This window comes from Heloderma suspectum, chromosome 2 (assembly GCF_057233095.1).
Source record: "Heloderma suspectum isolate Gila_16-S chromosome 2, 16-S_ref, whole genome shotgun sequence".
In the NCBI taxonomy this organism is placed as follows: domain Eukaryota; kingdom Metazoa; phylum Chordata; class Lepidosauria; order Squamata; family Helodermatidae; genus Heloderma; species Heloderma suspectum.
In genome coordinates this window covers 234,562,959-234,590,537 of record NC_139459.1, presented here as the reverse complement: position 1 = coordinate 234,590,537, position 27,579 = coordinate 234,562,959, and the positions used below count along the sequence as shown (strand labels likewise).

At 43.3% G+C, this 27,579-nt stretch overlaps 1 protein-coding gene and 1 long non-coding RNA gene across 2 annotated transcripts in view; one reads left to right on the top strand and one right to left on the bottom strand.

The window, feature by feature from the left end:
* Nucleotides 1-27,579, bottom strand: part of CACNA1A (calcium voltage-gated channel subunit alpha1 A) — a 368,926-nt gene that overhangs the window by 8,434 nt on the left and 332,913 nt on the right. Inside the window, exons 46-48 of the mRNA XM_084838533.1 lie at nt 21,556-21,591; nt 10,633-10,825; nt 8,517-8,764 (exon numbers count right to left, since the gene is read on the bottom strand). Coding sequence (XP_084694659.1) covers nt 8,517-8,764; nt 10,633-10,825; nt 21,556-21,591 — 477 coding nt within the window. The remainder of the gene's footprint in view (nt 1-8,516; nt 8,765-10,632; nt 10,826-21,555; nt 21,592-27,579) is intronic.
* LOC146354269 (uncharacterized) lies at nt 14,768-18,385 on the top strand. The gene is made up of 3 exons (XR_014788341.1): nt 14,768-14,881; nt 15,505-15,685; nt 18,191-18,385. It is a non-coding gene; the product is annotated as an uncharacterized LOC146354269 (long non-coding RNA).

Genomic DNA, 27,579 nt, shown 5'->3' with positions numbered 1-27,579 from the left:
AGCAAGATAAAGGAAGTGGCTCTACTAGGTATACGTGAGTCTGATTGCAAATTCAGTGAGTCTGAGTGAGCTAAGCTCTGATAGTGGGCTAGTCAGCAGCCACAAAACGTGGAGTTTTAGAAGAAACCGCCCATCAACTGGAGCAGGACAAAATTACAGGACTACATCATCAAATCCAAGCAGGACTGGAGGGAACTTGTTTTAGAGAGATCTAGTGACAAGGTCAAAACCCACATGTGTAGGCACTGCAATTTACCAGTAAGCCCAGAGAAAGATGCAAAGTAGAGCCAAGGAAGAATCTGAAATAAATGAAGAAGGTTCAAGTAGCTATATAAATTAATCTGCCCCCAGGTGAACAATAGAAGAGGCCAGGTGACACAGAGATGGTGAGTGAACGCTGTAAAGAATCCAGACTGATCTGGAAACCAAAAGTCCTAAGAAGGTGATGGAATAATATGAAGACAAAAAGGAGAGCTGACATCTCAAAGAGCTGAGATGAGCAAATCCATTGTTGAGATGGTCTGTGGGTGCATGGTACGAAAAGGAAGAGAATGAAGTACTTACCTCAGAAGGAACACAGAAATCGTTTGGAGGTCTGTTCAGATATGATGACAATGGTGGTTCATGGCAGAGGAGAAAAGCCCTTACTGTGCAAGACTGAGAGAACTCCCAGATTATGAGAGTCAAATGTTTAGACAAGTTTAAACAGAAGGAAATACTGCTTGCTTGCTGGTAATTTTTTTAATGTGTCCCTATGAAATATGGAAACATAGTTTAAGGGAGAATGCACTTATAGCCACTGAAGAAGTTATGTGCTGCTTGGTATATGAAAATGGATCCCCTGCTGCAGTTTAAGAGGCAACTGACTCGGCTGTAGGGAGAGGAAAAGACAGAGAGAGGGGGAACATCAGGAAGGAAACAATCAACCATTCCTCATTGGTATCGTAACAAGGAAGAGCAGATGCTTAATATCCCAGGTTTATGTAGCAAGTCTTTATAGGTTAATTTATATGCCCATATGTATGCATGTGTGTTGGAAATTCACACAAATATTTCAAAGAATTTCTCTTTGTCTGTGATGTGGGGCCTGCTTCTGCTTATAGTATGCCACATATGCCCACTTGCATGACTCTGTATGCCATAAACATTTGCATATTGTTTTGTGTACCATGCCATGAATATTTTCTACAATGCATTTATTTATAAAACTTCTATACAACTTTTCTATTAAACCCCAAATAATGGTATTACACTCATGTCTACGTTTAGTAGAACATGTAGTTTGGCCTTTAAAATCTGTGGGGCTGTTTGTGTTTATGTACGTACCATATATATCTGTACATAATTATGTATCTCATTGTGTCCCTACTGGCATGTGTGTGTATGTATATGTATGTACTGACTGATAACATGGTGGTGAATGCCACCATATACAGAGACCATACTAGTACAGCACAGACCCCAGCTCTCTAGAATAAAAAATAGGTATTCTGTAAGAATTTCTCAACTTCTTTTTGCAATAGGAGGGGGAAATCCCTCAGTGCTGCAGGGGAAAAGTTCAAAACATAGAGGCTGTCTCTCCTGAAAGTTCAGAAATCAAGGGGTTCTCACTCGTCAGGTGTCTGCATTCCCAATATAGCTTGGTATTCCATTTCAGTTTCTATAGTCATTGCCCCATCTTGCCTCAACGCATCTGGTGATCTTCAATGCTTCAAACATCCTTCTCTTATATTTTGTAGAATAACCAGAATTTGCAATGAAAATTCATTACAGAAAATCAAGTAAATGGATTTGAAAATGTCTAATTTGCTTAACATATTACGACTGCAAATTTTCAACATTTCTAGTAAGGAATTTTAGGGGTGAACTGGGGTAGGCACAGAAGATATGTTGATGCATCTCCTGATGTATCTGGGGTGGGGGTTAAAAAACAGCTACGGGGGTAGAGAGTGGTGGGTTGTGGCCATTGCACTAGTGAAGGAGGGTTTAACCCTTTTTCCTCATATTGCTTTCCCAATCTCAATCTCTATCTCTCCTGAATCTAAATGCCCCCTGAAACTGCTATTTGCCCACCTGGAGAAAAGATACAGGTACTTTAATCCTGTCTTGTCCTTCAGCATCCCCTTCCATATACCCTATGTCCTATGTGTGTTCATCACATGCATGCATGTGTATGGCATGTATTTCGGTTTTACCTCTTGTTCAGATGTGACTTGCACAACTTGTATGCGTGCCTGTCTCTTTAGGTGCAGCTTCATTCCAAACTTTCCAGATTCACAAACCGCAGAGAGTTCAGTGCCACCAGCGTAACAACAAAGGGGTCACACCACAGACACTGGAGAAAGAGGCCAGCGAGCTGGGCAGGGCCATCCGCTGGATTGGTTTGATTTTTGTTCTCTGCTCACCAACCATCTTACCTGCGCCTGCCCCTCGCCGTGACAGCAGAGCCAAGCACAACGGATACAGAAATAAACATGTAAATAAAGGCAGGTTGGCCAGGAGACCCCAAGTAAAGTGTCCAAATTGTCCAAATGAAACAAATAGGAATGAAAAAGAGACTTTGTGTGGAATGGGGCGGGGGGGGGACTAAACTGAAAATAATGGAATAAAAGACCTTAAACAGAGCATTTGTTAACAAGTAATTCCAGTTTCATTCCTAAGAATCACCCAACAAAACTGTCATAGTTGGACACTACACCTGTCTTGGGACCGCTAGGCATTTCTCCTCCATTGGCTCTCCGACTGCAGCATAAACAAGGATTATATCTGGTGGAGCTACCTCAAGGTGAGTTAATAAGGTTTGGTTCTCCTTGCCCTTTGCAGAATAGAGCATTTAGGGAGCCAGCTGAATGACTAGGTTTGCAATTTTGGCACTGCTCCAATTCCAAAGCAACAGTTCTAACCTTGCAAGCACTGCGCTGATTGCAATAAAATGACATCAGACTGAGCCCTATGAAAATCAGGCCTGACAAACTCTGGCCCGTATCAGGCTTCTCTGACTATTCTCTTAAGTGTGAACCTGACCAACATGCTTTGATAATATTCCATTGTCTTATTTTGCTGAGAATGGTTGTGCTCCTCTGCTAGGAACATATTCTGAGCGGCCTTTCCCCAGCCATAGACTCTCTGAAGGCATCTCTACACCAGCCTAAAATCCTGCATTTAAAATAGAGGTTTCTGCTTCCGTTTTAAATGCAGGATCACGCATAACTCTTTTGAGGGAGGAAACTGAAGCGGGGTAATTTGACAGCTCATTATCTGCGATCTATTTAAAAACAGAACAAAGGGCATTTAGTGCAGGAGACGCCTTAAATGATCACGGCATCATGTAAAGACCCCTCAAACCCCGTGAAGAAGCCATCTCAATTGCAGGATAAAAGCTCTGTGTGAAGGAGCCCTGAATATCACCCTGCCTGTGCACACAGAAAAACAGAAGGAGGGCAGCTGGATGGCAGGAGGAGGCACATCAGAATTCCTGTGAGCTGTTTATCATGGCTCTGAGAAGAAGTGGGGGTGGGGTGGGAGAAGGCATCTCTTGATGAATCAACTGCTGAGGTGAGAGTAAAGGAGGCAATCTCTGGAAGCAAAATGTAAAAGAGTTTCCTCTGCACTGTTTACTGGAAATCAAGCCCTTTCATATTGATCAAGTGGGGAACGCTATCCACACTGATCTTTTTGGATCTCAGCGACGGCAACTGTTTTTTATATGGGCACGTCTACATCAGAGACTTAGGGCACAATCCTATGCATATTTAGACAGAAAAAGTCCTACAACTCCCAGCATTCCCCAGCCAGCCATGCTACCTCCTAGCATGGCTGGCTGGAGCATGCTGGGAGCTGTAGGATTTTTTTCTGTCTAAACTTAACATAGGATTGTGCTGGTAAACTGGTTTAAGTGTTTCTCTCCCCAGAGAGCTCAGGGAACAGGGACATCTGGACCATAGGGTAGCACACAAACTCTAAGGAACGTTAAAACAAATCTTTAAAACGTTCAGAAGCGGCATGGCATGGACATGCTTGAGCAATATTTTTTGAAACAAAGTGTTGCCATGTGTGCATTCCATTTCCTGCATGTCAGTTGTTGCAGCAAAGGAGCACACCATCTGAGCAACATGGAAAAAAAATTGTTTTGAAGAACCACTCTAAAATCGCACATATAAAATGCGGCTTTCTGCTTCCATTTTAAATGCAGGATCACAACTGACTCCCTTTACATGCACTTCCCACCCCCTCCTTTTCCCCTTGTCTGAGTCTTCCATATGTTTCATTATACAGCCTCTAGATGGTGCTGTGGCCTAGCTCCTCTTATTGTGGGTTTTCCTTTTTTATGAGGGAACTCAAGCAGAACTCAAGCATGGTAATTGGATAGCTCATTATCGCTGATCTTTTAAAAAATGGAATAAAGGTCATTTAGTGCGGGAGATGCCTTGGAGGTTGACGATGTCATCAAAAGGGCCTACAAACTTCTGTGAGTAACCATTCTCAATAGCAGGATAAAAATTCCATGTGAAGAAGCCCATAGTTTCAAGGGTTTAAAAACTGGCACGGTATGTTTGAGGAAGCAGTAAAGAGTGTTCCTGCTATATGTAACTCATCTCCAATGGGGAATACTGGTAACTACTAGAGTGTAATTCAGTGGTTGGGGAGGATAATGAGTTGTGGCATTGTTCACTAGTTATGTCACAAACTATATCCACCAGATCAGGGATGCTGAACTGTAATTAGTCCAACGTCCCAACTGCTTCCCCCAGACCAACCTGGCAGACTGGATGATGTAAGGAAGTGGGGCCCTGTGCCCAAAGCCCCTCCCCTCTCTTGACATCATCTGCCCCACTCCATCTATTTTGCCTTTTTCCATGGTGAGAAAGTTCAGAGAAAGGGACTTGGCTGGCTCCTCCATCTACTGGATGAGCCAGGCGCTTCTTTCATGTACTGCCTTGTCCCTCTCTAACACTGCCTAGTTAATTTAGGGCACTTCACACTATGACTGGGTTATGTCACAGGAAACACTGGTGCAGTTTGCACCAAATCCTAGGTGTAATACTGATTAGTACTTGGCTTCTGGGTGTGGTTGTTGGGAAAAAACCTGAATTCCTCATTAAAGGTATTCCCACACATTATTTTCCAGCGCTTCAGGCTTCCTGTTCCCAGCTTTAAGAATTCTTTTGTCAAGCCTTAATAATTTCAGACATGTGGTGATCCACACTGCTATCGGCTCTATATAAGAGGTGTTTGTAAATGTCTGCTTTCCATGGCCAATTAGGAGAGGCAAGCCATGCATTTGCAGGATGAACACATCTGCAAGGCTCCCCTCAAAGACCTGAACTATACCCTTCCTTCAGTTACTGACTAGCTGAGACAGAGCCAATTCACAATACACAAATGGCATAGCAAGGATGTGGGTTTAACACAGCTGTGTGCACTGAAAGCTGCTTTAATATACAAACACTACTTCCACCTTAATCCATATTTACCAGAGTTTACTCTTGGAAAGTTTATGATGGCTTAGTGTATGTACACTAAACAAAAAGAGTCAAAGGGGGTATAAAAGACATGAAGGCTTCCCTTAAATATTCTATCTTCCCCAAATAAGGGTTGGGGGAGAAGACTGTCCAGTTATCCATGTAAAACTGTACAGTTACCCATGTAAATTAACAATAAGGCAACCAAAGAAAAATTTGAAGAGCAACTTGCGAATGGAACAGATGCTACTAACCAGGAGAGGCTGGTGGTCCCAATTTTGGTGGGGCTGTGAATCCATCCTGGGTTTCAGTCAGAACCAGCCAGAACTCTAAAAGAACTATCCAAGGTACTGAATCCTATCCTCAAAATAGGTTCAGCACCTTGGATAACTCAGATTTCTGGAGGTTCTGATTGAAACTCAGATGGATTCAAAGCCCCACTGAAGTTGGAGCCACCAGCCCCCACTGCTACTAACAATAATAATGTCCTCAAATACATATGAAGTACAAAATGAGCAAAGAGGTAAAAATGTGAAAATTTTGATTTTAAAAACAAAAGCTGAATAATTATCCTTAAAATCGTCCTCTGTACTGTAAGAATAAAGGTGTACTCACAAAGTGAAAGATCCTGAATGGTAAAACAACAACAAAAGAATACGGTCTATCAAAGGAAAGCTTTTTGCCAAGTCTAAATTAAAGGCTTGAATAACTGAAATTACTGGGGGCTCTAAGCATGTTTCAATGAATAAGAGCTGAGAGAGTCTAAGTGGAGTAGATCTTAATGGACCAAACATCTTTTATCTATAATCTCTTTTTGGAACGTTCCTCAGAGCATCCTTCTATATTTTAAAAGATAAATTTTTATTAGATAGCAACCAGAAAGCAGAAAGAACTCCACCTTCCAATACTGGCCTTTTCCTTAGTCTTTTTAAGGTTAGCCAGACAGAATTTGGAGTAAATGTTGCTTTCCAATTTAGTGTCACATGGCTACTTGAAAAATGGTAATCTGAAGTAGACCTGTAGGGTGTGTAGGCTCAATTTTGCATTAATCGAATACATTTCCCAGGCATGTTTTGGAACAGATTGCTTTCATTTGGCTGTGCTTGGCTCTCTTAAACTAGACTGACAAAAAGGAAAATGCCATCATAAATGAGGAATGGGAGGCAGCCAGTGTAGCATCAAATAAATACATAAACAAACAAACAAATAAAGGATCAAGACAGGATCCAGGGAGTCACACAGATATCAGTCTATCCCAGGTAAAAAGCATTATTGAGGTGAAAATAGTTAAGCATATAGCATAAAAAGCCTTGCCAAGGAAGAATCATTGTGAAGAGAAGTCTGGCCTCACCAAACATGTAGATAGGGGCAATTTGAGAGACTTTATATGTGGACTTACGAAAAAGGTTATGACCCTCACAAATGACTGCAATAAAAACACAGCAGTCATGGGATAAGTGGGCAGATCTTTTTAAGGATCAGAACTGATTTAAAAAAGAAGTCAGTCGTACAAGGAATAAATGGACAGTTTTCACCTTGAAAGGAAGTAATTCAAGGATATGTACAGGGGACCAGTGCTACCTAACTTACCCACATATGGTCTGGAGTTAGGGATGAACAGTGAGGTAGCCAAATTTGTGGATGACACCAAAGTATTTAGGATGGCAAAATCCAGATGGTGAAGAGTTCAAAACAGACCTTTCCTAAGTGGGTGAATGGGCAACAGCATGTTTGTTAAATTCATGATAATTAAGTGCAAAGTTACTGATTGCAGATATATGCTAATGATGTTTAAATTGGCTGTGACTACCATGGAAAGAAATGTTGGAAACACACTGAAAACATCAGTCTGCTGTGGCAGTCAGAAGGACAAGCTCAATGTTAGGAATAATTAGAAAAGGAATAGAAATAAAACAAGTAGTGAAATATATTATGGCATAAGCTTCTGATGCATCTGTGGTTCCATTTATAATACTGTGAACAGTTATTATGTCTTTAGGTTAAAAAAAAAAGGCTATCATAGAGATGGAAAAAGTACATAAAATGGTAACACAACCAAGGCATTGAAGCATATTCCCTATGAGAAAAAAAGCTAAAGAGTTTGGGGATTTTTAATTTAGAAAAAAATACATTACTACAATGGGGATGATAGCAGCTTATAAAATGATGAGTGATGTGGAGAAACACAAAGGTTAGACAAATTCACAGTTGATCAGTTTGTCAATAGCCATTAGTCATGATAGCTAAATGGAACCTCCTTGCAGGGCTGGCCCAAGGCATTTTGCTGCCTGAGGCAAAAGACAAGATGAAGCTCCCCCCGCCCCGCCCTCGACATGACAGGACTAGCAGTGGAATCTTATTTCAACCCTGATGTGATTGCATCCTCCACTGCACCTGAAGGTAGTGGGCTAGCTTAGGGAGTGCAGGGTCAGCTGTGTAGCATACACAGATCTGTCCTTCAACACCTAGAATCATAGAATCATAGAATAGTAGGGTTGGAAGGGGCCTATAAGACCATCAAGTCCAACCCCCTGCTCAGTGCAGGAATCTAAGTCAAAGCATCACTACCTCACTACCACTCCCTGCTCCTGAACATCTGCCATTTCACTCTGCCTAATGGTAGGGCCGGCTCTGCTTCCATGTTCAGAGGAAATATAACTCTGGTGACAAATGAAAGAGGATGGTTATCACCTTCATACTCTCCTTGTGAGCTTTCAGAAGAATCTGCTGGCTACTGTTTGAAGACAAAATACTGAGCTAGATAGACCTTAGGAATTGCCTTGCAAGCATGCTTACCCCACATTCTCAGTACCATATTAGTAATGTCAATTGCCCCTCATGTGACTCTCCGAACATGCGCAGCTAACATATTGCCAGAACTTGCAAGTCCTGTTTGGGCCAGAGAGAGTGATAAACTCCCATCATAGAGATCCAGAAACTGTTGATGGGGTGGGTAATCAGAGCTCGATTCCTTAGGAACAGAGACTTTCTCCGTACCTGAGGCACCTGTATCTGTCCCTAGGGGTGAAGCATGGAATGGAAAGCCACACCCACCTGCCTGTGAGGCATGTGGTCTCGGCCCTCACTGGGTGAGCGGGACCAACGTCGATCTCTGGAGCGAGGCCGGCTATATTCGTGCCTCTCTTGTGAGTACCGCTCCTTGTCAGAAGATGTGTGGTGGTGGTGATGATGGTGGTGGTGGTGATGGTGTTTCCGGTCCTTTGGCCTGCCTCGCTCTTGGTCTCTTTCTTTGGGAGGTAGGTCACCCGACTGTGTGGTCATACTGAGGTCCGTGCCCAGCCCTGCCAGTGAGAAGAAAGAAAGCAGTTCAAGCTTGAATGGTTTTTTAAATAAATGTTTTGAATATACCAAGACAGCCTGTTAATGCACCCATCCTTCACTGGCATGTAAGCGACCAGGGGGAGTAGCACTCTCAAGAAAATATTGGAGGCAACATTTTACTTGGCTTGGGTTGTCAAAAACATGTGCCCAGGATGGAGAAAATGAAGAACATTCCTTTTCTAGGCAGTCTTCTCAAAGGCTCAAGTGGCCACTCAGGGCCAGATGACAGACTGACATGGGAGATCTGTGAATAGTATCTCCCAGTTACTTCAAGTGTTAACAGCATACAGTTAGAGTGGGAAGAAGGTGGAAATTTAGATCTGGACTATGGCACTGGGGGAAGTTTCTTCTTTTAACCCTCATGCAATTTTTCCAATTAAAATTGTCCCCTCAAAGCTGCTATTTGCCTAAAACATAAGGCACCTCCATGAGATGTGAATTGTGTTGTGTGGGGCAAATAGCATCTCCTAGGGACTGACTTTAATCAGGAAACACTGCAGAAGAAAGGGGTCCCCCTTTTGCCCCCATGTTACAGTTGCAGTCTGAATCACCCACCCTGCATCTGTTGCTGCTATTTGCATTTTGATAAGATGAGGAACAGCCTGTTAATGGATCACCCGCATCATGTCTATTTTGGCTCTCAGAAATTCCTTCATAGGTGAGTTAGGATTAGTTTCCAGTAGACTCTTAGCTGATGAGATACTCAGAAGGTAGTTCTGGGATCCATATACAGCCTTTGAGCTACAGTTTGGGGAAGGACTGGCCTGCAAGGAAAAGGAGAATGACAGTCCTTGAGAATGCCTTATGTGTGGGGTTAATCACACAAGTGGCCTCTGGAAGATGGAGCAGAATTACTGCAATTTTGCAATGTTTACACCATGTGTTGTAACTGCACATCTTTCACTTGGCAGATGTTTTGCCACTGTCTGGTTTTCAGCTAGCATTGAATGATGGATTCCTCCTATGTTCTAAATCATCCAGTCTGCTTGACCTGGATCTTCCAGGGAGCTAGTGACCTATAGAGGAAAGGTGCCTGAGAATCTATTACTTGAGATTCCCTTTAGAAAGCAATTAGCCTTAGGGTGCAATCCCATGCATGTTTAGACAGGAAAAATTCCTACAGCTCCCAGTATGCCCCAGCCAGCCATGCTAGGATGGCTGGCTAGGGCATGCTGGGAGCTGTAGGAATTTTTTCAGTCTAAACATGCATACGATTGCGCCCTTAGTCAATTGTGCAAGAAAGATTTTCCACATGGGGTAGATGCTTGCTGCAGCAAAAACAACAAAAAGTCCTGTAGCACCTCAACGACTAAAGAATGTATTATATGCCACAACCTTTTGTGGACTAGAGTCTACTTCATCAGATGTATCAGAAGCTTATGCCACAATATATTTGTTAGTCTTTAAGGTGCTAGAAGACCTTTTGTTGTCTGAGAAAGTTAAAATTTGCATACACAATTGTATTGTGTACATTGCCTCCTAATTATTGTTAAAGATGCCCTTCCTTGCATATAACCTTTGACTGGCTACTATCATTCTAAGGCAATTCTCATATAATTTACTGTCTGGAGTTGTGGCAATAGGAAAGGTTGCAGCTACTCTACAGTAAGTAAAGGATTGCATTCTTAATCTCTAGGGCATGGGTAGAGAACCTGTGATCCTCCAGATGTTGTTGGACTCCAACTTACATCAGTCTCAGCCAGCATGGTCAATGGTCAAGATGATGGGAGTTTAGTCCAACAACATCTGGAGGGTCACAGGTTCCCCACTCCTGCTCTAGAGATTTACTCCATAGAGTAAATCCTGCAGACTTGTCCTGCAGTCTGACCTGTGTCCACATCTGTGTATCGACTGAATGAGCGCTCTGATGTCCGGTGGCTCCGCTCCTGCCGCCGTTGTTGCCGCTGGTTCTCCTCTGGGATTACCCTTTCCAGAGAGTAGTCTTCCAAGCGCATGCCTTTGGAGCGTGAGTGACCCAACATTGAGGCAGACCGTTTCATGGGGCTTGCATCTGTGATAGTCTGGAAAGGGACAGAAAACCAGAATAATAACGTAAGTGATACCTTATAAGTAAGCAAAACCCCATGGATTTGGCAGGGAGTGGTATATGATATATGGTTATAGTGACAGCTATCTAGGCAACTATTAAACCAAATATAGTATAGCCATAGAACTACAGGCATTTATATCCATCTGCTATCCAGGCCATACCCACAGCTATGGAATTATGGGTGCATATGTGAATGTCTCTCTATAGATATATATCCATTTATCACAGGACTTAGGTATGGCTGTCTGGGGAGTTATGGATTATGAAATTCTCATTCTGCTTACAGACCACCAAGCCTCCCTTCCCTTCCCTTCCCTTCCCTTCCCTTCCCTTCCCTTCCCTTCCCTTCCCTTCCCCTCCCTTCCCAATTTGCCCAAGAATGAATGCATGGATGTAGCTGGTTGCCATGTTGCTTTCCTCCCCCAAATGAAACAGAAAACAAGATTAAGATTATCTGTTTTATAGGAGTACCTTCAACTCAGCAGAAGCTTTCTCAGAGCATTTGACATGAACAGCCTTTTGGCCACTGGGTGCTATTAATTTGGAGCAGAATATCACTTGACTCTCTCTGAGACATTTGCCACTATACCACAAACATGAAGTTTGCTAATGGAGCAATGTGTGCTATGCTAGTAACCACATGGCCAGTTGTTTTCTGTTTCCTGTCATGAAAGAGCTGTGGCCAAAGAATGGAACCGCAGGGACAGCAGCTACACCAGCATGGAAGCTTCTTTACACTAACAAACCAAAGAACATAGGATGGTACGTGCTGATCCCTTTAAAGGCTATCTATCCCCACTACTGTTTATGGTGTGCCTTTGTTGTGCTCTCTCTCTGTTTTTGCTTTGCCTTCTTCCACTCTAACTCAACAAGTCACCCACGTAGTTCCTTTGTATCATGTGTCTCTTCCATGAAGAGGAAAGAACCTTGGTGTTTAAGAATTCACAGGAAGGGAAATTAAGCTCTATTTCCTGTGTTACAGGTTAAAGTGACTTTGCTGTGTGAAAAGAAGAGCCTGTTCTGAAATGCTGAAACATCACATCAAACCTATGGAGCAAGTGATGCATGCCAACCAGCCACTACCACTGCCTCATGGCTTGTTGAATGAAATTCACTGCTCTTTTGTTACAGAACTAGAAGTAAAACCTGAGATTACAGTACAGGGCAAAAATTTACTCTGTGTTTCATAGCACACTAAAACTGCTGCTAGCAACATGCTCCTAGATTCCTATCTGCCCTCCTCAACCCTGCTCTAACCACCTCCTTGCATCCTCCTGGACTCAGGAAATTTGGGCCCTGGAACAGATTTGAGATCTCTGGTGTTTCTTCCTTCTCAGGATTTGGTGGCTGTATGCATTATCTACAGTGCTATGCAGCCATCTACAGTGCTACGCAGCCATCTCTAGGAGCAGGTCATTTCAAATCACAAAATCAGCCAAGGACTGGTTCAGACCAATGACTCCTGAGGGTGATCTTGTGATCTATAATAGCAATAAACACAAGGCAATGATTTAGTACAAAGGTGGCCATGGAAAAATCTGAACATTGCCAAATGTCCAGCTATACACACATCTAAGCACAAGTCGTCTTGTGTTTACTCCTTTTCATGTCACAAAATCAATCTCAAAAACCACCAGATTGGGCTGACACCATGATATATTTATTATCACATACTCCCAAACAGAAGCTGTTCCCTGTGGTTCAGATTTGCTCAGCCAGAAACAGCTCAGTTTAAAGCAATAACAAAAAAAGTATTACACAAAAATAAGCTTTAACAAAAAATTCTACTTTGTACTGATCACGGGGTTGTATTCAGTGCTGTCCTTCCATTCAAAGACAGCCCTTTTATCCAGTAGAGATTGCCAAGAATAGGAGGAATTTGCAAATCCCCCCTTTTTCCTACAGTCCCCACACCACCTCCCATGCTGTTCCTGTGGATCCTCCAATCCTCTGGAGCACATTCAAGTGAGTACAGGAGACTACAGAGGTAAGGGGGAATCAATGAAAATTGCCCCCCACCTTTCCATTCATGGAAGCTTCCATTAAATCAAAGAGCCTTACAGAAACAAAGTCTTACAGCATATTTATTTTTCTGTATCATAGTGCTAAAAAGAATAATAATCAAACTATATCATTCTACCAAACCAAATTATTGTATGGAAATACAAACATTAGATTTAGAAATTACAAATCTGTACAGGTAAAATAAAATACATGCTTGTCAGTTACAAGTTAATATGGATCAAAATGCCAGCATACAACTATATATTCTATGTTATTCTCATGTACACAGAATTGCAATTTGGAAATCTAAATTTGTCCACATGGTATCTACATGCAATAATTTACCAGGCATTTTACACTATATGTTATAGATTTTTATTTTTTACTTTAGATTTGTGATTATGAACAAAATTTATTGTGTCTGAAGCAGCAACAACACTTTTGGATGCTTAGATATCCGAAGCATTTTGGATGCTTTGGATGTCCCATAGCATCAAGTCTTGTGACATGGGTCAAAGATCTACTGATGACTCACTTAGGCTAGGTGTTGATCAATATTATCCAAACTTTTGGTCAAGATAAATTAAAGATCTCTGGATTAAAGAAACCAAAAGGGATTACATTATTAGAAAACATATGAGTGATATTCTAGGAGATTATGTGGCTAGTGGTTTTAATTCCTATAGGGCACATCACATTTTTTTAGAACAAATCTTGGGCATCACTCATAAGCTCAAGCATCTATAGACAGTACAGTATCTGATCCGTGGTGGTGTTCTGATGAAAAATACTCCATATGTACACTGAAGATTCCCTTCTCTCCAAAAGAACAACTCTAACGCATCATCTGTCACATTCCAGATGAAATTGCTATACCATATCACTCATAGGCCTTGCCATATTACCTGCAGGAATGATCCTGTGAGATACAACCAGCCACATCCCTTACAGCAAGGACTGCCAGAACTGGCTGTGTGTAATATCAACCATATTTCATTGAGGAAAGATGTCTCCAGAAAGGGTTGGGAAGCGCCAGTAGCTATATAAACTAAAAAGCAAAGTGTGCCCAGAAACAGCCATGAAACATGTCCAGAAATGGCAATGCAATATCCAACAGCTATCACGTATCTTGCAAAGTGAACTGTGTCATAAATCCCTAGTAGGAGTCTATCAAGTGAGTTGTACTCATAGTTTAGCAGCCTTCTAAATGCTGCCCACAAGCAAAATATTCTCCTTAGTCCATGTTGGGAGGAAATGGCATTTTTCCCTTTTTTAGTGCATGTCTCAAAGTACAGCAGCCCTGGAATATCAGGAAAAGATCAACAATATACACACCACACTGTATTCTGCCTATCAGAATTTTTAAAAAGTTGTTGTTGTTGTTAGTTAAGTGGTGGTTTAATCTAGGAAAATTTTAGGGAAAGAAAAGATAATATCCTCCATATGCAACCAACCATGTTTCTTACCACTTGTGAATGGTGTACTCCATTACTATGTTTGTGCAGATTGAGGATCAAGGCTCCATAGACAATCCCTGCCTCGGATAGGCTAACATTGCTCCATTATACTGTAGGTGAAACTGAGGAATTGCTCACACATGTTACCTGCCCTTGAAATCACATTCATTCAGAAAGAGGGAGGGCTAGAGAAAGAACCCAGGACTCCTGATTCCCTAGCCACTCTGTTCTGACCAAATAACCCCAGGCCTGGGATCTACAGTTCAGAAGCCCTAGAATTCAGCTCTCCCTAATTTCACCCAGAGACAGAAATAACACCCTCCCTCACAATGCCTCCCTGCTGTAGCCATCTGACTGGTTCTGTTCCACAGGGAAAGAGAGAGAGAAAATTACTCACTTGTAAATGACGCCATCTTTCAGAGGTCTTTCCCCTTCTCCCACCTATAGGTGCAGATGCACACGCAACCAGGCCTTCCAGAAATCTCTCTCCAGTAGAGAACTGTTGGGAATGATCTCCTCAGCATGGAGCTGCTTGTACATGGTGAGCCACAGTTATAATCAAACAGGTAATCACAGAGTTGCAAAGAACCTTTGAAAAAGGAGCAAAGCTGCTCCAATCACCTAAGGTTGCAATCCTATGCATGTTAAGACAGAAAGAAGCCCTACAACTCCCAGCATGCCCGGTCAGCCATGCTGGAGTTACAGGACTTTTTTTCTGTCTAAATATGCATCGGATTGCATGCTAGGATGCTTAGGATACTACTTCATAGTTCCATGAGAATTTATTTGAACTAGTTTTTTGAGACAGAAGGGAACATGTGGCGGTGGAAGTCTGGGGGAGAGATCGTTTTAAAGAACATGAGTTACAGGTGAACAAGTTTCTGTTCTAATGATGCATGGAAAACTAAATAAGAACAGCAGTATTTCATCTGACATGGCCATTTCAGCAGGTAAACTGAATGAAAAAGACAGCATATAATAATAGTACTCTGCAAATATTAAAAGAGTAATGCAGAATAGCAAAATGAGCTAGTTAAAAAGACTGTGGGTAGAAAAGCCAACTTGATGTAAGGACCAGACTCAGAGATCTTGCTGAGGATCTAATCTGCTCTACATTGTCTGTATTTGCTGGAAAGAGGCTTTTACCACAAAATGTTGGGTTCTCTCTATTTTGTATTTGTTTTCTCAGGAGGATGGTCTGAACCATCCACAGCTCATAAGAGATCTTGATGTAGGAAGCAGCCAGTGATCTCCAGACAGTTCCTTCGTGGATTGCTTGGCACCTCTGTTCTTGCTAAGCGAACTGTTTCTATTTGGTTTTCTTCTTTGGGACATTCACTTACAAAATCTGTTGCCTCCCACAAGTATTGGTAAGAATACATGGTGCAACCATAAAGTACTCTGTTTTTTCATAGTTGAGGATGTAAAGGTTTCACAGCCCATCAAGTCTAGCCTTTCCCTATTCCAAGGTGGTCTATGGACAAGACAAAGGCTCTGTTTTCCTGCAGAAGCTGATGTCATCACAGGATGACCTGGTTCACAAGTAACAACAAATTATGGTTTAATTAACCATGGTTTGTTGAACTGTGAGTTATTGTTACATGTGAACCCAGAACTATGGGTTAACTATGGTTGTTAACGTGAACAAATCATGAAGAGAACCCATGGTTTGTTTTGACCCAGTTTGTACATAATGACAGTAAATCATGGGTTAATTAATCCACAATTTGCCACAGCATGTGCCAGATGCATTCTGAGACCATTTTGAATATTCAACCCCTGATCATGCCGATTGGGGGTTGCTACATGATGTCCAAACCCAGACACCATAGGTTAATTGTGGGTTAAACAACCTACAGTTAACCTATAATTATTAGTTAGGTTAATTATGGGTTGTTTAACCCATGATTAATGTATGGTGTCTGGGTTTGGGCATCACGTAGCAACCCCCAATCACCTTGATTAGGGGTTGAATATTCAAAAAAGCTGCAGTAGGCACCTAGCACGCCCTGAGGGCATCTTGGGGGTAATTATCCCATGATTTACTGCTGTTACATGCGAACAGCCCCATAGGGTTTTGAACTGTGGGTTGTTTAAAGGTCAGGTTGCTTATCTGCAACTGGAGTTCTCTGAGTGGTCATCTGTGCATTCACACATATGGGCTCTGTACCTGCATGGAGCCTCAATTCAGGAAACTTCTAAAGCTGAGGACTTTTGGCAGGAACCCTCCCTTACCATCCCACTGCGCAGTTCCAAGGAGACCACGAATTGTACCCCCCCAACCCAGGGAACTGCGATACCAACATCAAGAATGACCTTGACACCGAAGTGGGGGATGGTGGGTGGACCGTGTGAATGTACAGATGACCACTTGATGAATTCCAGTTACAGGTAAGCAATCTGACCTTCTTCTTTGTGGTCTCTGTGCATCAGACATATGGGCAATTACCAAGCTTACTCACCAGAGGTGCGTCAGTGTCCTATCATAGAACCTCTGACAGAACTGCTCGCCTGAAGGAGCAATCTTTCTGGGCTCAGACATCCAGATGGTAATGCTTGACAAAGGGGTTGACCACATTGCAGCCCTACATACGTCCAGCAGTGGCACTTCTCTCTCAAACACCACTGAAGTTGCCACTGCTCTGGTTCAGTGTGTTCTCACTTGACCTGACAATTCTAATCCTTCCAACTCATAGGACAGCTTAACAGTCTGTACCACCCAAGATGCCAGACATTGGGATGGAACAGGTGACTCCTACTTGGGGCCTCCATAGCGGATGAACAAGTGCTGGGATTGATGAAATGACTCCATCCTGGCCTTATAAAAAGCCAGAGCTCTACGAACATCTAGACTGTGCAATGTTGTTTCTATTAGCGTTGAAGGTGAAGCAAAAAAAGCAGGAAGGACTGCATCAGATGAAAATCTGATATGACCTTAGGCAGGAAGGCCATATCGGAATGAAGCATCAATTTGTCTCTACGAAAGAGTTAGTATGGGAGATCCACTCTAAGAGCACAAAGCTCTCTGAATGTCAGGCAGAAAAATAACTCAATACAAAAACTTGAAAGAAAGAACAACTATAAGAAGAAAAGTCAGAAAGAGGTAGAAAAAAAACCACAGAAATTCCCTCAGCACAGTCAAAAATGACCAAAAAGACCCTTCTATCGAGTGCTGCCACAATGGCAGTTGATGAAGAACTGAGAGATTAGGCAGGAACCCACTGGAGCATGCACAGTAGGATGGTGAGGGAGGTTTCCTGCCCAAAGACCCCAGCTTTAGAAGTTTTCTGAGTTGAGACTCCATGCAGGCGTAGAGCGCATTTGTGTGATGCACAGAGACGAAGAAGAAGAACCATGGGTTGTCGTTACCTGCAGACTCAGAATCATGGGTTGCTGGGAGCGGGTGAAGCACGAGGGAAAGAAACAATCTAGGGACTGAGAAAACATACAGTGGTTTGTTTAATCATCTGCTAGACAAACCCTGGGTAGGACAACAAACCATGGTTAAAATAAACCATGGGTTAGCATTACGTGCAAACCAGGTCAATGAAGGAGCGGGATACAGATCACTTATGTGAAGGTAGAGGATACATAGCTTCCTTCTGTCTTGTTGCTGGGCTGGCTGGAAATAATTAATTATAACTTTCTGTGTAGGATCCATCAAGTTCACCCAGGAAAATAGATGTCAGACAGCCTGAATAATCTTTCTCTGGGATATTCAAAATAATCTCAAAAACCTATCGTTAGCTTAGATAATATTTCTTATACACCTGATTGTTTTTAAAAACCTTCTGCCATAATACATCTGTTTGCTTTTAAGGTGCTATAAAACTCTTTGTTGTTTTTACAGCTGACTGTTGTTGTCTTTTCTGCAGGTGCTGGAATTGCCTACAGTTCTTAGATGGAAGCAGGCACTTTATCCATCCTAAACACACCTGAAGAAAAGCTTGAAAGCCTAAATCTTGTTCTATTTTATATTCTCTCTTTGATGTATATTCATGTGGCACTTGGTTGAAAGAACACTGTTTTTGAGTCTGTCATTACTGGAGCTGATATCTGTGTTTCACGTGCCAGTGGTAACGATCATGGTAAGAAATAATCACGTAATAAGGGCTAGACTTGTTATCGATCTGGTGTCAACTATCTCTGCTGCCAGAACATCCACTGTGTCTCTGGCCAGTCTCCTCTACTATGGTTACGATTATTTCAGCCATTATAGCTGGAAGTGCTGATCTTTGTGACCAATCTGACCCTCCAGTAAAAAAATGGGGGAATGGAGCTTACAGTCAGCAGCAGCTCTAGTACTGAGCAGCCCTCAGTTAAAATTCAAAATAAGCAATTTATGTTTCATCAGCAGATAATTCACGAGTCCTAAATTAAGGTATCAAGACATGTGTAACCTCTGGGCTACTCTCCATCTTCTGGAGAATTCTCATGAAGATCTAAGCCAGGTTCCCTTTACCTTCCCAACCGTGTGGTCCCTTTCTCTAAGTAGTTTGTTCCTGGGATGGGACGCAGCCTTATTGACTGCCTTGGCTATACCTGCCTCGGGACTGTAGGAAAGAGATCCAGAGATTTCTCTGGGAGACTGCTACTGGAAAGAACCTCAGTATCCACAACTTGTAGAAGTAAAGCTAATGAAAGCTTAATGAGGTTTATTCTTTTCTCTCATGTTGCATAGAATTTTGCATCCAGTCAGAGCAGCTCCTCTCTTGGTAGCAGAAGAAAGCATTAGCTGTAATTTTGGTGACTCAAAGATGATCTTGGAAGTTATTCAGAACTTTGAAAAAGGCCTTGGCCCCATCTTTAAAAACCATTTGACTTAGGGTGCTTCCAGACAGAGAGCTCATAAGGCTCCTTCACACTGGGCTTTTATCCTGCGATTGAGAGTGCTCCTTCACGGACGTTTGTGGGCTCTTTACATGATGCAGTGATTGTCTAAGGCGTCTCCTGCTCTTTGTTCTGTTTTTAAATAGATCGCAGATAATGAGCTATCAAATTACCCTGTTGTGTTCCACTTCAGTTCCCTCCATCAAAAGAGTTAAAGCGGCAAGAAGAGGAGCAAGATCAATGAAAGGTAATGGAAGACTCAGCTATGGGGGAGAAGGAGGGGGAAGGGGTGGGGGAAAAGGAAGCATGTGAAAAAGGGAATTGTTGTGATCCTGCATTTAAAAAGGAAGCAGAAAGCCCTGTTTTAAATGCAGGATTTTAGGCTGGTGTAGAGATCCCCATAGTGCTACCAATCAAAAGACAGTGTGCAGCTATTCCATCTTTTCCTCCTTAATGGATATTTTGTGGAAAGAAAAATGCTGGAAGAAGCAGTAGGAAAACACAGGAGAGTTACGAGTGGAAGACAACGATGTCTGGGCCCCCCTAAAATTTTGTGAATGAGGCAGGATGATTGCACAATCAAAGTCTTGTCTGAAGCACCCTTAGAAGAGAAAGCCCTTTTCTTGGCTTTATTATTGTATTGAATGGGAATTACATTTTGAAAATAATTTAAAATCCTCCTCTTTAATAGAAGTTACAGTAACAGCTTCTACAGATGGAGAACCCAGCATTTGGAAAGAGCTAAGCAATGCTATAAAACTGCTTAGCTTAACAATTAAAAAATACCTAGTAGTGTCTGAAAGTCTGTCAAAAAAATAAATAACTGCTAAGCAAATAAATGACATTTCCAATTCAAAAGGGAAACTTTCACAAACACTATGCCTCCTTTTGTACCACACCACAGTAAAAAGGAATAGAGGTGGTTGGAGAAACTCTTTCCCTTTCAAGGGCTTTCTCCACAAAATTATTTTTGGGTCTCACACATACACACATTCAGGCATACCTGAGACCTACTGGTCATGCCATCCGTGCACTTCTCTGCTGAGCACGGGCTGCATAGTTCACACGCAGAGATATGGACACAAAAAACTCAATGCTGCATCATCACTTTTCTTGGACAGGACCATTTCCCATGTTTTTCACCGTATACGAAAGTACATGCCAGGAAGCAAGGAAAGCTTTCCAGGTGCCCTAATGCTCTCAGTTCAGTATATGAGTGTTTTTGCAGTGAAGGGTGAAACCAAGCCTAGTTCAGTGGCTCACTGCTGAGCAGATGGTTCTGGAAGGCCTGGCTGAATGCACATCTGATTCAATAACTGCAACTGGGCAGGCAATCTTGGAGAAGAAAGAGAGGAGCATGTTGGCTTTGGCAGAGGATGTGTGAGAAAGGGTAACTGAACTAGTTTGAGAAAGAAGTCTCCCCCCGCCACCCCAATGCCGCCAACAAGATGGCAACTGGAAATAACTGATTGGGCATCGAATGGTCAGAAGAAACAACAAGGAGTCTTGTGGCACATTAAAGACTAACAAGCCTATGCATGTCTACTCAGAAGGAAGTCCCACTGAGTTCAATGGGGCTTACTCCCAGGTAATTGGGTAGAGGATTGTGTGTGTGCATGCGTGTGTTTACACATACACACACACACATACACACAGCCACTAACTGAAAATGTGTCTGATGAAGTGGGCTCTAGTCCACAAAGTCTTTAAGATGCCACAGGAGGACACAGTTGGTTAACAGAAAGAGTTATTCATAAGGGGAATGGGGCCGGGCTGGGGATGTGGTTGGCTCCTTTGCGCCCTCAGCAGGAGAATAGCAGCAGAAGGAGCAGAGCCATGGATAGGATGTTTGTGGAGCTGTGGAATGACATACAGTTATTCTTGCTGAAGGAAAAATAAACAGGTGGGAGCCCATAACTTCATCTGCCCTAAAGGCTGTCTTGGTAAGATAAGCCTCCATTAGTGTGTTGACAGAAAACTCAGCCTGCCACTGGGCTAGAATGCTTAGAGAACTGCTGAGTGCCCATTGAAACTAACTAACGTGGTGGACAAGAGAAGCACGAGTGGAAAACCAGTGTGTGGCTAGAAGCACAGAGAGCGGGCAGCAGAGGGAAGGGATGTAGAATAAGACAGTGAATGAAGAGAAAACCTCATGAAGACAAGATGAGGACAAAATGGGCTGGCAAAAAAGACTTTGCCTGTACAGCATTTAATGCAGCAAAAGCAATTGGGGAGGTCATAATATGGATCTGAGAAAGAAGGAAAGGGAGAATGAGAGAGAGAGAGAGAGAAGAGTGCATGAGGATAGGGAGATACATAGAATTGGCAGCTGGCTATTCTGAGGAGCCCCGGGGGAGGGAACTGGAGGTGGCGAGCGCACAGTGCCAGGAGCCCAGGCTGCAGTACATACACTGAGATTATTCCCTCGCGGTCGCGCCTTCCTCCTCTGTCGCAGCCATACAAGACGGTGCACACAGAAACGGGAAAGAGAGAGAGAGAAGGAAATAAATATAAAGGCAAAGGGAGATATAGGAGCAAGGGGGAGTGGGAAGGGACCAGATTGTGGTAAAGGGTTGAGGGGAGGAGTGTCAGGAGAGAACAATCAGGTTAATGTCGGTCACTTATGCACGATACCAGTCCAGACCAGGGCTGGAAGCTAATCTCCTCAGATAAATGGTTGTTACTGGCAACCATGATGGACAAAGATAGACACCACAAAGGGACAGACGGTTCTCAGAAGGGATGAGCTCAGCAGAGCAGCAGAGACAACAGCAAGGCCCCACACCTTCCCCCAAACATGCGGCAAGAAGCCCCAGCCATTGGAACCCCCAGCCACTGTTAAAAGCTGCAACATTGTACATGGCCCAAAGTCACCCCTGCGCACCCTGGGACAGTCACCCCTGCACACAAAGCTGCTCTTCCTGATTTGCTGGACTCCCACATTGCCTTTACTCTGGCTTTGCTAGCCCAACCCATGGGAGGCAGAGCAAAGCAGACACTGTTTCACACAAGGTGGAACTGCAGGGGAAACCTTGAGCAGGGTTTGGCCAGTGGAGAAGCAGAGAAGGTCTGTAAACTGGAGATAGCCAAGGTGTTGGTAATTCCAAGGTAGGGAAATCCCACGCAGAAATCCTATTGTTTTGGGCAGAAGCAGCATTTGGGAGATTCTTTGTAGGCTAACTCTGAAGCCTAATGAGAGCAGTGTAATGTTGACAATACCAATAAGATTGTTCGGTGGAAGGAGACTAATGAGTGGAACATGAATGACTGTGCTGCCTTTTTCATCAAATAAGTGAGGATGGTAGGTACTGCTGTTTCTCATCATCAGAGAGGCTTCTGGCCAGAGAAGTGACTGTTGAAATGGGGTCACTTAGTGTCTTGATTCTTGCATTGTCTCTGACTGATACAAAAGCTGTCTTGTCAATCAGAACTATGTCATTCACCATATGCCTTGGATAGAGAGAAAGGCTATTACATCTGTATAGGGTGGCCACGTGCATCAACAAAAAAGAGGGAATGCATCCCCTGAAAAGAGGACGAACGATGACATGGATTTGCATAAAATGCGCATGTGTTAATTTATATGTACAGATGCAAATTTAGAAATAATTATTAACATTTACATAGAAATGTAATACACGTCTTCATTGTGTGGAAGACTGTGACTAGGTGGCTGTGTGCCTGCTGTCCAGGCTCTAACTGCAGATGGGCAACTTCAGGGCTGCTGCTCTCCCTTCTTATGGTTCTTTGTCTTTACCCCGGATTTGGACTGGAGAGCCCTTCAAACAGAGGACACCTTCAAATGGAGGACTGTAAAGTAGGCCACATTCCCCTCCCCCCACTCCTGTATCTGTATGTGTCTGGGGGTGGGCGGGGAGAGAGTTAGGGAAGAGACTTATCTCAGGTGGTCACAGAGCTGGGAAAAGCATTGGTATCTTTTAGGCCCTTGACAGGTGCTGACATTTTAATTACACACTTCCTGTTTTCTGCTACCATTGCCTGATCAGGCTAACATGTAGAAATGCCCTCATAAACATTCCCACTAACTAGCTTTACCAGAATGTCTTCTTTTAGACCACTGTCTCTCCAAAAGAGGAGGCAGCCCCCAACTCTTTAATGGACAGGAAGTTCTTCCAAATTGCCCCAGTGTAAGCGTGGCATTCTTGTCCAGCACCCCCTACCTGGAAGGAGTTCTGTGGCCACTTCTCATCACTCAGGGCTAAGACTTCTGAGGAAGCCGCAGGAGATTTCTAGCTTGGGAGCTTCAGGCTACTGAGGATTCTAGACTGGGGTCTGTTATATGTAGGGAAGCCTGAAAGTCTTCTTTAAACTTTGCAGTGGCCACTATGACCACATTACAGAGTCCCTGCCCCCAACCTACATCATCTCAAGTGCTTTAAAGGGGCATCATCCCAATCTGGTCTTAGCTGATATTGTAGAAAATGGTTTAATATTTACTATCAGCAGCTCGGTTAACAATATCCTGTAATTGGAAAAAAGTGCGAACTTTAACTTTGGATGAATGGTTGATCAAAACATGTGTTCTAGTGTCCATGGTAAAAACTACAAATTTGATCGGAGTGAGGGAGGGCAGACAGTTATATGATTCTTTCGTCGAAAAATTGACCTTTTTATCATGTACTGGTCCAATAAAGTTCAAGGAAGTGCTAATCTACATTCCCTGTTGGGGATATTATGAGGTTGTATAGACTGCATTTTACATGTGACAAGTGGATACATTTCTCTTTCTACTTGTAAAATGGAATATGAATGATATATCATTCCTTAATTATTTGCATGACTTAAGACTGGTTAAAAGTATTTGTAAAAGCTTCTCTTTTGAAAATAATTAAATAAAAAAGGGCATCATCCCAGGAGAGAGACAATGGTGTCCCAAGGCAATGGGAGATCACCTGAGAGAGAGATAAAGATATAAGAGCGAAGTCAAAATAATGTTTTCCCTTGCTAGCACTAGCGCTAACATGGGAAAGCCCTATCCGGGGGAGCAGGGGAGAGCGAGTGGGAAGAATGTGTACATGTTTGTGTGTATGTGTGTGTGCATGCCTGGGTGCACACATACTGTATGTGGCCCCTGGCACCCAGGCAGACATCTAATGCTGGCTGAAAACATTGTGCACCCCACTTTAAAGAGTCATCTCTATCACCTTGTCAATGTTCTCAAATGTAGTTTAAATAGTTTTAAAGCACTATAAAAACAAATCCAGCAAGAATATACACTACCAGTGCCTCTTGTGCCCTCTAGGCACTATTATTTTTCTAAGGTTGAAGTAGTGAGAAGACATGTCTAGGCTCTCTTACTACCTCCTTTTCTGCCTGGCTACACTCCAGTGGGTACTGCAGTAGGCTCAGTAGCAACAAGTGGAGGGAATGACAGCCTCTTCCACAGTTCCTAGTGGCACTCATGGGATGCCTTTCAACAATGATCCCACTTATGTATGGAAAGGTTATATAGTAACTGGTTACCTTGTAACTTGGTGGAGGAGCGAGGAAAGAATTCATAAACAAAGTCACTCGGGGGCCTGTCTAGACCAAAAGGCAGAGTAAAATTTTTAAATAAAAATAATAAAAACTTGAGCAAGATCTTAAATACCTGTCACGTGATCATTCTGCCCCAGTGGTCCTCTCAAAATTATGATAATAGCCAGTTCCCATATAACTTTTCCATGCATCCTGTCATTGGAGCACTTCAAAATGTCATCTCATCAGAAGTAAATGATGAGTCAACCCACAGTTACAGTGTTTGATCCTGATGTTTGCATCTCAGCAGAAGGGTTTTCTTGTGAGAACTGGCAATTCCTTTTCCTTTAGTCCTCCTCAAAAAGACCCAAACAACAATAAGAGCTCAGGACTCATCCTAGCCATCCAAAGGACAGGATTGTCAGACATTTCCTCTTCCTATCACTTCTCCAGCCCCTGTTTGCTTAGGAGCCAAGTATGGAATGTGCCTAAGGCAGGAATGGGGAACATGTGGGCCTCCAGATGCTGCTGCACTGCAACTCCTCTCGCCCCTCACCATTGGCTATGTTGCCTAGGGCTGATGAGACTTGCAGTCCGATAGCATCTGGAGGGCCACACATTCCCCACCCCTGGTCTAGAGAGGAATCAATGAAAGGCTGGGCATTGGCAGGCAGTGTCACAGTAAGAACAGACAGCCCTGCCCCCAACTTTCTTTGTAGCCGTTGTCACAACGGGGCCAATTGCAGTGTGACATCCATAAGAGTTATCACTGAGGAAAATGACTCAGAATGAGCAGGCTGCTTCCAGACAACACTAATTGTAGAGATTGGAAGGCCCTGTTTCAGAACTGTCAGCCCCTGCAATCCAAGACTGCAGAGTTCTCCAGTCATTGCCATATCTTCTTGCCTTTCAACCTGAAATTCAGAGGTGTGACAGACTGGTGGAGGGCCAGCACAAGCCATAAAGTATGCATGGCCAGAATTTGCACAGGGATGGGGGCGGAGGGAATGGAGTCAGGTGGCCCAGTAGAGACGGTGCTGGCTTTTTCTGGCAAACACTTCCTGTACCCCTGGTTGAATGCTACAGCACCAGGATAAGGGCACAAGCACAGGAAACTTCTATCTGGATACAACCTGAGGGTAAGTTTTGCAATGGAAAGGGGCAGTAGGAAGATAGGGGCAGTGCCAAGAGAAAAGGCAGCACTACAAAAAGGATGCAGAATTTTCATGGGAAAATCATAATCATGACAGCACCATGGCAAGAAAGGTATGTGCATCCATGTGTTACGACAAATAGAAAGTGGGAAAGATAAAATACAGGCTGTATTAATACAAAGTATTAAATTACTTTGTTCAAAACCACTATGGCCTGCTTGTAATCTGTAGGGACAGATAAGGCTATACATGATTAACTATACCTATAAAAGGTGGGGGGAAGCACTGTTTCTTGCTTGGACAGATGGAACAGTGGATGAACTGTCTGAGACAGCACTGCTTATTTCAGGGGAGGTAAACAGATGGCCTTCCATTTCAACCACTTCCTGTTGACCACATCTTCTAGACCATACCCACATCTCTGCTCAGAAGAGCTGGAGACAGGGGCAGAGATGGAAGGCTCTAGGAAGTCCTAGCTTGCCCTTACTTTGGGCTGTTGCTGTGCAGCATTTAGCAGGTTCATCCCCTTTAACTCCCTCTGTCACTTTGAGGTTTGATCATCAGATGCAAAGCTCATGCAAAAGAGTAAAAAGAGAACAAACATCATTCGCTTCTTTCCTCACACAGGCCCCCTTTTTCTGCACGGTGGCCCCATGATCACAGCTATGGTGAAATCAACACGTTTGCATCCTAAATCATCCTCTAGGTCCTAGAGTCTAGGAGTTGGTTTTTCTGATGCTGGATCAAGACTGCCCAGTAGGTCTTAATAGTGCAATGCCACAGCAAACAGACACAACAGGGAAGTATTTGGCAGTGAGGAAAAGCACAAGATTTCTTTAACAAAACAGCAGTGGCCAGGGTTTTTCGCAATTGTACCACCACAAATCAGATCCAAAACGTAAGACAGAGCCATGCACTCTTCAGTGCATAATAAAGGCTTATATTGCCTTGGAGTGGTTTTGCCTCATCTGCTGAGCAGGAAGCAGGCAGCAGAACAGCACAGGAGAGCCAGACAGAAGTACAGGCCTGATTCTATGCCATAGTCAGGCCCACGGGCCCTCTATCTCCTATCCAGATGTGCCACCTATGCCATGGCTTGGTCACCTATCCCTTACTTAAGGCCATGGGTCTCAAGCTTTCTATCTTCAGAGAACCCTTTTCACATTGACTCTTCTGTCAAGAAACCCCTGTACACTGCAGAGGATTCTGGGACGTGTTCTAGGGTGAGCACTCAGTGTACTTGCCAGTCTGCGTGGGCTGCCTCACCATGGCCCCACGTGGGCTGGGTGTGCATCATAGAACACAACTACAACTCCCCTGAAGATCTGTACTGCGAGAGAACATCAGTTGTGGTGAGCAAGCAGTTTTCCATTACTGCTCTTCGCACTGGGGAATCCCAGGATTCTCTGGAACACAGTTCGAAAACCACTGTCTAGGAGTAATCATAGCCAACGTTGACTCAAAGGGCTACTCCCTGGCCAAGTCCTTGCTTGTTGACAATGCAGTGTTGATGACACTGAGGTGCCCTCTGTAGGGAACACCCAAGACCAATGGACACACTAGGATGAAGTACAGCTTGCCCAGTGAGCTGTCTAGGATGCTTAGCCTTGGTGAGAGATGATCATATAGAGCAGCCTACCCCATCCTGGTGCCCCCCCCATGTGTCGAACTACAATGTGTTGGTTGGGAATGATGGGAGTTGAAGTCCAGCACATCAGGGGTGGGGCACCAGGATGGGGAAGTCTGATGCAGGGTCATTCAATATATGTGCCACTGCCTTAAGGACAAGGCCAGTGTTTTGC